Source organism: Alnus glutinosa, chromosome 8 (assembly GCF_958979055.1).
Source record: "Alnus glutinosa chromosome 8, dhAlnGlut1.1, whole genome shotgun sequence".
Classification (NCBI taxonomy): Eukaryota; Viridiplantae; Streptophyta; class Magnoliopsida; order Fagales; family Betulaceae; genus Alnus; species Alnus glutinosa.
In genome coordinates, this window is record NC_084893.1 from 16172666 (window position 1) to 16186246 (window position 13581).

General features: G+C 38.9%; 1 protein-coding gene and 1 non-coding gene across 2 annotated transcripts; both read right to left on the minus strand.

The window, feature by feature from the left end:
• Nucleotides 1-8970: 8970 nt before the first annotated feature.
• On the minus strand, nt 8971-9057 carry LOC133876604 (small nucleolar RNA Z122). Its single transcript, XR_009901592.1, has one exon. It is a non-coding gene; the product is annotated as a small nucleolar RNA Z122 (small nucleolar RNA).
• A 278-nt stretch (nt 9058-9335) lies between these two features.
• Nucleotides 9336-11009, minus strand: LOC133875322 (uncharacterized). Its single transcript, XM_062313420.1, has one exon. The coding sequence runs from the start codon at nt 10816-10818 to the stop codon at nt 9592-9594; it is 1227 nt and encodes a 408-aa protein (XP_062169404.1). The 5' UTR covers nt 10819-11009; the 3' UTR covers nt 9336-9591.
• Between the last annotated feature and the right edge of the window lie 2572 nt (nt 11010-13581).

The window sequence follows — 13581 nt, forward strand, 5'->3', positions numbered from 1 at the left end:
GGGACTCGAGGAAAAAGAGGTAGAGAATTAAATGGCGGTATCTTGGCTTTAATTCTACTATGGAAGATTTCATGGAAAATTCAAAAGTCAAAATTAAGTAAATTTAAATGATTAATTGGTTTAATCAAAAATATAAACTAGAGTGTAATTACAATTGTTTAATGGAATCAATTGTAATTAAATAGTGATTGGAAGAGTCAAAACTATTTTAGCTAGTTTTTATTTTTCCTTTAGATCCCTCACCAAGCTGATTTAATTTAACCAAATCACATTTTTTATTTATTGGGCTAGTTATTTTTATTATTTAAAAACATGGGCTAGAAGAAACTCTGCATCAGATGCAATGGGTAGATTGGGATTTGAGATAAAATCCAAACCCACTAGCAGTGTAGTTGACACATGGGCTAGGGAATTTTTCATGGCCTAATGCGTAAACTACATGGGTGGAAGGCTAGGGTTTTTCCTAACGCTAGCTGTTCACCACTATAGGGGAGTTCTAGTTTATCTAGAAGTTCAACTACAACTTGTCCCACATTGCTTAAATCTCTCAGTCTCCTAGTATTCTGAGCCTATAAATAGACATGTATGTAGTTCCTCTTACTAAGGAGTAGTGTCCTAAGACAACTCAAGAGGAAGAGAAAATGAGGAATGTTCCTTACGCTTCAGTTGTAGGAAGTCTCATGTATGCTATGCTATGCAGTAGACCTGATATATGTTTTGTAATTGGCATGGTCATCAGATATCAGTCAAACCCTTGACGAACACATTGGGTAGCTATAAAGCATATATTCAAGTATCTTCGGAGAATGGAGGATTATATGCTTGTCTAACATTGTGAGGATTTGATAGCAACTGGTTATATAGATTTTGATTTTCAATCAGATCGTGATTCTCGAAAATCTACCTTAGGGTATGTCTAACCTTAGGTGGATGAGCCATTAGTTGGAGAAGTGTGAAGCAGTCCTGTATTGCTGACTTCACTATGGAAGTTGAATATGTTGCGGCTTGTGAAGCTGCAAGGAAGCAGTATGGCTCAAGAGGTTCCTAGTGGATCTTGGTGTTATGAGGATAGAGCAGTCTCCTATCACGTTGTTTTGCGACAACAGTGAAGCAGTTGCACAATCCAAGGAACCATAGGAGAGGGAAACACATCAAGCACAAATATCATCTCATAAGAGAGATAGTGACTCAAGGAGATGTGCTTGTGGCTAAGGTTCCATCGGTTGAGAATTTGGCAGACCCGTTCACAAAGATCTTACCTTATAAGATTTTTGAATCTTACTTAGTGGGAATGGGAATCAAATGTATGCCTAATTGGAATTGAGTACAAGTGGGTGTTTGCTGGGGTTTATGCACTAAATCCCAATATACTGTTGACGTATAAGTTTATAATGAATAAAGTTGTTATTCACTAATTTATTTTTTAGCATAAGACATATGTTATTTTACATTCTTAATATTATTCTATGTATATTTTGCATGTGAAATGCCTTTGGATTACATTGAATATAGTCTATGGTGTGAGTAAAGAGTTATCACACAAGATCTTAGTCCATAATCCTTGTAGTCTTAAGCTTTGGATAGTTCGTAGTCGGTAATGGAATTAGGCATTCCATTTACGAAGACTGTTACACATCGAATCTTTGTGATTTATCTTGATCATGCAAAGTTTAAGACTTCAAGTTGATGTGTAGGTGTTATGCACCGAACGGACCTTGGTAGTTATTTTTCCGTGAAAATACTGTCAAAGGAAGAACGCATACTCCCAATATTAATTACGATATTGATTCTAAATCCTGAGAGGATTGTGTATTCAAATTTGAAGTGTAGATCACTTTGATACATTTATGGGTGAGATCAAATTGATGATCAACATACTCGGTACGTTGGTGATCACAATTAACATTGCGAGAAAGCTTTTCTCAAGAATGAATCCAAACCCTTTTTAAAAGAATAAGAAATTTCTCATTGAGATTGATTTTATGGATTGGATTATCCTAAGTCTCTCGCTGGAGCATTTTGTATGAGATACTAAAATATAAAGTACATGTGATAAGTCTCTCATGAGTACGAGAATAATATTACAAATCAAAAGACTCAAGAAAAAAGAGGTAGAGAATTAAATGGCAGTATCTTGGCTTTAATTCTGCTACGGAAGATTTCATTAAGGAATCAAAAGTCAAAATTAAGTAAATTTAAATGATTAATTGTTTTAATAAAAAAATATAAACTAAAATGCAATTACAATTGTTTAGGAGAATCAATTGTAATTAAATAGTGAGTGGAAGAGTCAGAATGATTTTGGCTAGTTTTTATTTTTCCTTTAGGTCCCTCACCAAGCTAATTTAATTTAACCAGATCAGACTTTTTATTTATTGGGCTAATTATTTTTATTTATTTAAAAAGATGGGCTAGAGAGAAACTGTGCATAAAATGTAAATAGGGAGATTGAGTTTTGTATTGAGCTTTGGGACAAAACTCAATTCCATAGGCATGAGATTGACGCATGGGCCAGGGAATTAATCCCTAGCCCCATGCGTCACTTACTAGTGGTGGAAGGCTAGGATTTTTCCTAGCCCTAGCCGTCCACCACTAGAGGAGTTCTAATTCAACTAGAACTTCTTCTACAGTTTGTCCCACATTGCTTAAATCTCTCAGTCTCCTAGTACTGAGCCCCTATAAATAGATATGCCTGTAGCTCTTCAGAAAATAAGCTATTTGCTATAGTTCTTTAATTTTTACTAAGAACTAATATTCTTGAGTTAATTCTTGATAATAAGTTTAAATTTTGAAGAGCTAGTTGAGAGCTCACTCTTTTTGTTATCATCAGACATCGATGAGAAGATCTGAAGATTCATCACACGTTTTTCGTCGAGGAGCAAGGAGCTTAATCTTTCCCATAAATAGTGACCGTTTATTTTAAACACGTTCAAGTAAGTATTTCTGTTTTGCAATTTATTTTTAAACTATCATTACTCTTTACCTATTCTTCATAAAGTTTGATCTTGGCATGCATCCAAGTATTGGAATATCAAGTTTGATTTAAGAAGTCGAATGTTAGACCAAGACTATGATATATCCATGAGTACATGAGATATCAAGTAAAGTGGTAATACATAAAATTGATAAGACCCTAATCATTGATGATAATGTAAGAGTACTATCACCAATCAAAATCCAAACATTGGATGAATGAATTATTTACAAGTTGTCATAGTGTTTTGCCTAAAAAGTAAAGCTGGTTACTTTTGTAGGTAAGACAGTTAGTTGGAGAGCTATAGCAACAAAAGGATTGTTAGCTCCATATTAGGTTTAGAATATTTTGCAACTCAATGAGACGCAAAAGTTATCTCAAGTGAGAAGATGTCTCTTAGGAAAAGTCTATTAAGGAGATAATGAGGTGACATGATTCTATTGTGACTAAGTTCTGTTAAAGCTTGTTCACAAGTTACTTGCTTTAGTGAAACATTGTGTGTTTCATTTCGTGAATATAGATTACAGATAAGTGTCCAATTGGAATTAAGGACAAGTAGGAGATTGTTGGGACTGGTGTCCAAAACTCCAATTACATTGAACATTGGATAAATACATTATTGTTTTTACATGTACATATATGTTTCATATTATATACATATAAGGTCCTAAAGTTGCATTGTATTTAACTATGGTGTGAGTAATGAGATTATCACACAAAAAATCATAGTCATAGGTCCTTATAATTTATAAAAGATTGTTCATAATCGTAAATGGAACTAAAAAATTCATCTAGACTATAACATGTCAACCTTAACGATCTATCTTGATTAGGAGAAGCAAGTAGGGCTTCGGGTTGATATGTTGGTATAAGAACAAGGTAGTGCCATGCACAAAACGTACTACGTGAGTTATCATTCTTTCAACACTATGATAAAGAATGATGTACGTGCATGACGACTTATAAGAGTTACTCTAAATCCTGAGAAGATTGTAAACTCAGATATAAAGTTTAGGTTACATTGATGTGTAAGAATGAGATCAAATAAGTGGTCAACATATCTATGCATTGGGTAATTGCATGTAATATTGTGGAAACAGTTTCTTTAAGAAATAATCCAAATCCTTTGTCTTGGAACAAAGTGATAAGGAATATTCATCTTGATGTAGATATAATGGAAATGATTATCCTAAAGCTCGAGCCTGAGTGTTTCAGTGGTATTTGTTGAAAATTCGTTTTGTGAAATGTGAGAAGACATCTCATAATGTAAAAAATGATATATCATGTAATTAAATCGGATTATCAAGGAAAATAGGTAGTAAATAAAGTAATAGTGTATTGATTTTAGTTCGACTACGGAATGATTCTATGGAGGGGTAATATGTAATAAATAAGTACATCATGGGGATTGATTCATTAATTTGAAAATACATATTAGAGTGCAGTCGTATTTGTTCAGTAGAATCAATTGTGATTAAATAGTATCGTGTGATACTATTACAGACCTATTTGAAGCTAATTGTATTTTTTTCTTCTCTTAGGTCCCTCTTTGAGCTGATGTAAATTGACCATTTGTTTTGAACCTCAGTTATGCATTTATCTATTTGAATTGTTTTATTTGATAAAACATGGGCCAAAGGAATTTGATTCCTAAGTAGCTCATGACTTAGAGATGGTTGGGATTCAGAATTTATTTCCTAAGGGCTTAAGTAATTAAAGAGCTTTGGGCTCTTGGAATTAATTCTAAAAAAGCTTAAGTGGAGTTAAATGGGCATTGGGCCTTAGGGATAAAACCCAAGCCCATGCTTAAGAGTTTGTAACAATGGGCTAAGGTTTTAACCCTAGCCCTAGACGCATGGAGAAAATATTTTCTCCCCATGGCCATGTGATACAGGGGCAAAGAGAGTAATTTTCTCCCATTAGTCGTGCACCCTATAGTGTAGGGCTTGGAGTTCTAGTTTTCCTATGACTCCAATCCTATTTCTATTACAACTCTAGTTTATTTTCTAACCCTATCATGAGTATAAATCCAAGTTTATAAATAGAAGGTTATACTGAAGTATTATTGACCAATTCACTGCTTCAGAGTTTGTGAGTCTACACTCATGGTCATATTCAGTCATAGAGATTGAATCAAAAACACGAAAAACATCAATAACATGTTCTTCATTCAACATGCAATGAGCAACTCAACCAAAATCAAATAGTCCTAAATACTTAGGAGAGGCCGAATTCGATTGTAAGTACCCTGAACTTGTATATTTAATTAATCTAGCCCTGTTTATCTTGAAAAAAAAAAAAAAAATCCTGATATCGGTATTCTGCTACGCTTACTCTGTATAGTGCATGATCTCCAACATATAAAAGGCTTGGGAGACACCATAGCCGATCTAGCCAAGAATTACTCCCCTAGACTTTAAGAGAATCATTCTATAAAACCGCCCAACAGAGCATCGACTCAAGGAACTCTCTCAATTCTCTCACACTCAGATACTTTGTTTACTTTTGCTCATTATACTCTGCTATTTTTTAATGTGTTATGTTGCTTATCTCCATTTCGATTGACTTGTTTACTAACTTTAGCATCGGTGGTAATGTCGCCGCCGTCTCCTCTTCTTTTGCACAGCACACCACGCTTGATTTCTTGTCTGTCTTGTAGGATCCCGAGATCTCCGGCCTCCAGCCATGACAACTTCATTAACAAAGATAATTAATTACATAATTTAGGAAATTGGTTAGTTAAATTATAATAAATTTTTAAAAACAAAATATGCAAATAATCCTTTACTTTAAGTTGAGAAAAAGATAATTTAGCCTAAAATGAATTATGCACGTCCACAAACAGCTGTTGAGAGCGGTTCCAAGCACGTGCAATAGGAACTTGCATACTTCCAATTAGGGGTGTGTAGGACCCGCTGGAACCAACCTCCCTGTGGTAACCGACCCGCATTTAGCATCAAACCATGTAGAAGAGTGCGGTCTTCGTTTGTGAAATGGGTTCCCTGCACGGTGCGGTGCGGGTGAGGTCCTGGAAAAATATCGGGAACCCGCTCCGCACCAGTTCGCACCACACCATTAAAATATTTTTTTTTTATAAGTAAGAATTCATTAAAAAGCGCTGAGGCGCGCAACCCTAGTGCACAGGAAGTATACAAAAGAGTCCCTAAACAGAGGAAAACACCATTAAAATATTAAAAAAAAAACCCTAGTGCTTCACGCTTGCCCAGTTACCCCCCCTCTACTTTTTTTCTTTTTCTTTTCCAAAGACTTCCGCACAGCGCCAATCTTCCCCATTTCTCCTCTCTTTTGAGTTCTACCGATCTTCATCTTCTTCAACCTTCACCAAAACCCTAAGTCAACCACCCCTTATCAGTCCTTGGCACCATGCAATCTTGTTAGCAATTCTCTAGATCTCTCTCTCTCTCTCCAAGCAATCTTTCCAAAAATGGAGACAACAAGAAACTGTGTATTAACAACACTCCCTCTAATGTCGCTTATAATGATCATGTCTCTGCCGGCAATGGCTACTCCAGAAGCACACATCTTGTCCAAGTACCAGATCGCATGCACAATGTGCTCGGCCTGTGACAACCCTTGCAACCCAGTGCCATCACCCCCACCACCCTCACCACATCGTCCGGATTTCTCCAAAAAAACACAGATCATGGGACTATTTTCCCCCACCCGCAAGGGTGCAAAGCAGGGCCAAAATGGACAGAAAATCCCCACCCCCCCCCCCCCCCCCCCCCTCCGCGAGCCCGGTCCGGGCCCAAGCCCAGGCCCAGCCCCAGCCCTACTTCCAATGGCAGCAACTTTATTAACTGTCTCTGAATCTCAACTAAGTCCCTTGACCCAACTCAAGGGCAAACCAAGTCATCTCCATTAAAGCTAAATAGGTAGAGGGAGGACCTCTAAGACGTCAATAATCAAACAGCAGACAAATTTGCCCGGCTTTCTAGCTATGGAGCAGATAGATCTTTAGGAATTGCTCAGGAAAAAAGAAAAGAAATTCCAACTTTATGAAATCTTTGATTTGAATTTCTCCTTTCCTTTACGTTTGGCAGACAAAAAAGAAATGGAAACATATATTAATAGTATTAGTTATAGAGTGCACGTGAGAATATTGGGAGAAATTTTTTTTTGATAAGTAAATATATATATATATATATAAAAGAGAATATTGGGAGAAATAAGAATAGAAATGATGAAATGAATGTACTCTTTCCAACCAAATCATCTGATAAGCGATAACAAACAAACCCATCAAGCCGGTCCAGCTCATGAGGATGGGAGCAGAGATACGATGATGTGACCCCAAAGTGGTTCACATGCCCCCACACTGTACGAAAGTAAATAAATATCTAATATTCTAATATCCTATATATATATATATATGACCTGGCTTGTGAATCTCAGGGGAGGGGCATCGTGGACGAAGATAAGAACGGGTAATATTGTCCAAAGTCGGGTAGCCATTCCTATCGCATACCCTACCTGCCTAAATAGTAAAATATCTCACTCAATTAGGATAAGTTTGGAGGGGTCGGGTAATCTAACTCACAGGTGGCACCGCTCACCTTTTATCCATCGATAACCGAACTGAGAACTGTCTCATTATTTATTTAACTCAATTAACGCTCTAAAACCTTTTTGTGCGTTTTAAAAAATAGCAGATTCCACGAGGAACTGACTAGAAGAAGACAAGTGCCTCTACTCATTCATAACAGCTTAAATAAATACAAAAATACATCAAGTTGTCAGGGTGCTCATTGAGGGTAGGCTAGCTGTACGCATTTTGCACAGCATTACCATGTGTTACGCCGCTCTACTATTTATATATATATATAACGCAGACACCACCATGAACGCATAAAAAAGTTGAGCTATGGTAGACGATGGATGGTCAAAAGGACAGCATTGCCCCTGTAGCTTTTGAGGGGAGGGGAGGGGAGGGGAGGGGTGGGGTGGGGTGGGGTACACTGCCAATAATCAAATACAAAGTGGATGCACCCATATCACGTTGTCACAAAGCCCAAACTCTAATGGAATGGGACAAAAGAGATTGGTCCCATCTCATGAAGGCCAGCTGAGACCTGGTCAAACGCCCAAATCATTCAAAAATCTCAAAATCCGGGTTAAAAATATTGGAGGGGGTAGAGAATAGGAGGATTTCATTGATTATCCCCCACAACGAATAAAAGATTCTTCTTATTAATAGCTATATATATATATATATATACATATATATATATATATATATATTTCTCTCACCGCCCCCAACGTCAAATCACAAGCAGCTTTGCTTTGCTTTGCTTTAATTTATTGGAAGCGCCAAGACGTGTTCTATTTAGCATGCGCAGAGTGGACACGGGACGTAGACCGGCGGACAACGACAAACTGAAATTTCGCTAACCACGCTCCTCTCCCTCCCTCGCACATGCAATACCCCCACCCGTAGGCCAGCTAGGGTAAAAGCATCTTCCGGTCAGGGGCAGCCAATCTAGGCTGGCCACTTTCGTTTCCTTCTTACACTAATATACCAATTACCAAGGAAATATGAAATTGCACATAATTTTTAATCCATCCTATTCAAAACCAAGAATAACAACGGGAATCATCTCTATATTACTGAATTTGTCTAATTTTAATTACATTTTCCCAGATGATTTATTTTGCTTCCTAAAACATCTAAACAAGATCCCCAATTCTTTACGAGGATAACCTATCGAAACGAAAATAGAGGGAGCTTCATTAATGTACGCAATTCCTTTATGTGCCCACTATGACCATCCAGACAAAACAAAGTACACCAAATGCGTGTGTGTGTGTAAGCTCGTCCTCAATATTTAATCCTACCAACGGAATCACACGTGGTCCACACCGACCACCCCAAGCATAAGAGATAAAATACAAGTATTATTCAATTCAATTCAAATTCAATTATAATTATAATATAATAGAGGGAAGAAAAACTAAAGGGGGGAGGGAGCTCGAAGCTTGGGATCAGACTGACGTGCAAAAACACTATTCAGCAGAGCTGGCGCCTCTGACCATATGTTTGAATCTTGGCATCATTTCCCATAAATCCACGCTAAACAACAAATCAATGTAAAAAATGCATGGAAAGAGACACGGATTAGATAAAGCCCCACAAGTTGCACATCCTCAGATTATACCGGCACCTTTCTTTTGGTAAAGTAGAGTTATTTTCTAAACCACAGATAATCTCTAACCCAAGCAAAACAAACAATATAGTAAAAAAAAAAAAAGTCCTACGAGCTCCTAGAGCGCGTGCTCAACACAGTCACAGAGGCCTCATGAACAGCAAAAAAAAAAAAAAAAAAGAGTCAGAGATTCCATCTCTTTCCGATCAAGAAGATGAACAAACCAAGACCAATTCCTACAGATCCTGGAAATCTACTACCCCTGGGCTTAGCTTTTACCATCAATGTTAGCAGAAAACGTAGAATCACAATGAAAACCTACGGCAACAAGAAGAAATTCCCCCCATATTTACACGATCTAAAATCAGTTAAAAGCAAAATAGAAAACAAGAAGCAATTAACCACCTACCCCTAAACGAACGATATATGTCATACGTTATTCTTTTCGTTCGCTCAGGTTCGATCGCTGCGGTTCCTGCTATTACCATGCGATCCTCTGTTGCTCCCACCGGCTCCGTTCCCTTCTCGCTTCTGCGGCGACGAGAAAAGCTGACCGAATCCAAAGACGGAGACGGACTTGGAGGATCCCCGTAGCGAACAAACCGGAACATTGAGAACCGGAGTCACCCTGACGTTGGCCGAGTAGGAGCGTTCCATTCCCCTGTGCTTGAACGTTCTGGGCCCGCCGTTGAAGCTACTGGGACTGCTTGAGCTCCGCTCCAAGCTCTGAAACACTATCTTCCCCGACGAGTTCATTCTGGGGCTGTCCACCGAAACCCCCCTACTCCCCACCCCACCTGACTGCTCCCCCGCCGTTGCCCTCCTCATCGGGCTCCGTCCCACCCTCGTCGGATTCGGATTATTTTCCGACGATACTGCCACCCTCGGCTTCACTATTCTCATTCTTGGCCGCTGAAGGGATTTTGGGTTCGGGTTCGCGTTCGGCTTATCCGAGTCGAGCGAGAGCCTCGGGAGATCTTCGTGCTCGTGACCCGAGGACGAGGACGACAGAGAGAGACGCGAGGACATGGAGACGGACTCACAGTCGGAGTCCTTCAACAATGGGAAGCTCTGCGAAGCGTCAGAGGACGATGAAGACGAAGATTTCGAACTCCTGTGGAGGAAATACTTCAGGGACTTGGGGTTCGTGCTCGAAGACGACGACCACGACGTCGTTTTGTGGCTCTCAGTTTTGGGGTTAGTGTTCTGGTACAGCTTCTTCAGCCCCAGAAGCTCCTTCCAACGACTCGAACACCTCGGGGCTTTTGGAGAGAACAGGTATGGGTCCGTACCGGAGATTTCAGTTCTTCGTCGAGACTTGGCCGACTCCGGTGACCTGATCTCGGACGAGGTCGTTGGCTCGTTCAGGGAAGGTTTGACCGAAGAGAGCAGCAGCGGCATCAGCTTCCCGTCGAAGAAGAGCTCGTCGGCCGGGAGCATAGCGACCGGATCTTCGAGCCTGAACTCGAAATCTCCGGACGGAGCTTCCGGATCTGGCTTCTCTGACGAGTACTCGGCCACCGGAGAGAGCTGTTTGGGTCCGGCGAGCTTGGACGGGTCTTCCTCGCGGCTGAAAGAGACGCGAGGACTAAGCCAGCCGTAAGAAGGGTAGGTCGCCGGAGGGCAGTCAAGGAAGTTATCGGGCGACATCCCGATGTTGTTGACGCATGCCGAAGCCATTTCCAAAAACGTAAAGCTGTGTTTTCAACCAGAAAGCTCCAAGTTTCATCGGAATCACATAGCCGGAAAATGCAGCAAGAGCTAGAGAGAAAGGGCGAGGATGAGGGGTTTTGTTAGCGCTGTGTTAGGGTTTGGAAGAAGGAAGTGTGTTGTTGCATTTAGTGTGAGAGAGTTAAGTGTGCAGTGGTGTCATACTTGAGGGTACATATTTATATAACACGGAACTCAAACTATGCATTCAAGCTGGGCCACTTGGCCCAGTTGCCTGCCTCCTATCTCTCTCTCTCTCTCTCTCTCGTTTTCTACTGCAACTCAATACTTTAATATATTTTTCTTTTCCAATTTATTGTTTTAATTGCAGTCATGCGACCATCGATTCATAGCTCAAATCTTTGTGTTATAAAATAGTATGATAATGATGGCGGGGTCCATATATTTTGAAGCATAAGGTTATAAGTTTATGTAATGTTATTTTTTTATAATTAAATATTAATTAAACTAAATTTATTTTAATATTTATATTATATTTTTTTTATGGATTAAATACAATTCATCCTCGAAATTATCAGCCATTTTCAATTTGATTACCAAAAGTTTAAAAATTTGTAATGTACCCCTTCAAAGTTGCAAAAATTTTCAATTTAGGTATTCTATCACCCTCACCCGTTAAACCTAACGGAAAAGTGAACACGTGCGTGTCACGTGCACTATTCGAAGATTATGTCCCCTTTATACCCTTATTTTAACACGTTAAATTATCAGAATGCCCTTGAAAACAACACATGCCTTTAGACAAATTAAAAAAGAGCCACAGACAAACTCATTCGAGAACTTTTGTTGTCTTCAAGCCTATAGGATCACGGTCTGAGCTTTTAGGGTTTCTTCGAAAAGCAACTCATGGAATCTTCCACTGAAATCGGTACCTTCGAGTCCACGCAGCGCAGCGGGGCCACATCTTCAATTGAGCGAATTTGTTATTGTGAGCAGCCGATGATGGTGAAAACCGCCCACATCACAGAAAATTTCAGTAGGAGATTCGTGAGCTGTGAAAATTGGAAGGTAAGTTAGTGACTCGAATTTTTTTTGTTCTTGTATTTTTGTGGTGAGTATATAATGATTATTGATTGTTTATGTTCGATTCTAATGTGGGTCTATATTTCTCGGTCACTGTACATCAATGGTTATTGCTTGTTGGTATTCGATTTTTATGTTGGGTCTATACTTCCATGTTTTAAGCTTGTAAATTGACTCGTTTCTTGCATGAGAAACATTTTGCAAACTTAAAATTTACTAAGTAATGCGTACTTGAATATTATGTTTTATTTTTCTTTTCTTTTGTTGTTGTTGAGAAAATAGGCCAAATGTTTGCAATACCCCTTCTACCAAATTAATTAACTAAAGCAAATTCTTAAAGAATGTACACTATCACTCCAAAGCACAATGGAAATCCTATAAGTGGTTTTGTGTATACATTATGCTTAAGTTCCCCATATTCAAAAATAATAATGAGAATCTTCTCATGAGTTGAAACCTACACAAATTCAAGAACATATAATTCTTTGGGATTTAAAGTGGGAAAATTAATATATAGGTTGAAACCCAGTATAGGTTAAGCTACTATTAATGCATTCCTATTCTTTTGAATAATGGCCTCAAATTGTATAGGTTAAGGTATCTATGATTAAGCTATCTATTATATCTTTACCTTCTTAGTGAAGTAGTTGAGGAGCTGCATAAAACTCACTCTTATTGAATAATGGTGTCAAATTGTTTTGGTGATTAATCCTTGTTATCGGTTTTACAGATTAACCATGATTGTGGGTTCTTTGAATGGCTTGATCCTGAGTTGTGTCAATATGGTATGAAGGCAGGAAGACAATTGCAGCGGAGGCACAAAGTGTTGGTAGTAGAAGCAAAGTGATGTGAAACCATTATTGCAAATGAAGTTGGGAAGGTAAAAGTTGAAATGGGGGCAGAGGTTGGGCATCTCAAGGCATTAATTGAGAAACAATCTGAGCAACTGAAGTCAGAAGTAGAGATTGGGGAGATCAAAGTCCACACAGTGAAGAAAAAGTACTAGAAAGTCCTTGTCTGTTCATGGATCTTTTGTGCTCTTTCACTGTTTTTGTTTAGATACACTTACGAAGGGACGCACAATGGCAAAGTCTGTCGTATGCCATTTCCTTAAGTCGTCCATATGTACTGGTTTAGTACTTTGGTGTTTGTAATGAAGTCTATGATGTACCCCATGTTTTGTTGCTTTTGTTATTATTGTGGTGTAAAAGACAATGTGTTCAGTGTGATGTATTAGCAAGACTAGGGTATTTGGTAAATGTTAGTTTGTGATTGACTGCATTCTGTTTGACAAAATCACTTTTATGTAATGTTGCTACATTATCAGGGATGTCGTTTATTTCAGAGTCTTAATTTCAAATAAGTGGTTCAAGATGCTCAAAGAAGATTTTGTGCAGATTCCAAGTTAGAGAAGTCAGATCCCAAGCTTCCGTCCGGACGGCCTCGTCATTCGTTTGGATGCCCATTAGTGTCAAAGAGTTTCGAATAGCTCAAGGTTGCATCCGTCTGGATGTCACGGCAACACGTCCCGACACTCATCAGTGTTCGACAAGAAATCAGATTTCCTTCACAGGCACAGATATGGAAAGACAGCTACATCTGTCCAAACGTTATCCGTGATAAGGCAAGACATGGAGAAGAATTGCAACCGTCTGGACGATAGGGCAACACCGTCCAGAATCAATCCTT

Excerpts from the sequence above, each read along its gene's own strand:
- LOC133875322 (XM_062313420.1), bottom strand. The coding sequence starts at position 10,818 with ATGGCTTCGGCATGCGTCAACAACATCGGGATGTCGCCCGATAACTTC.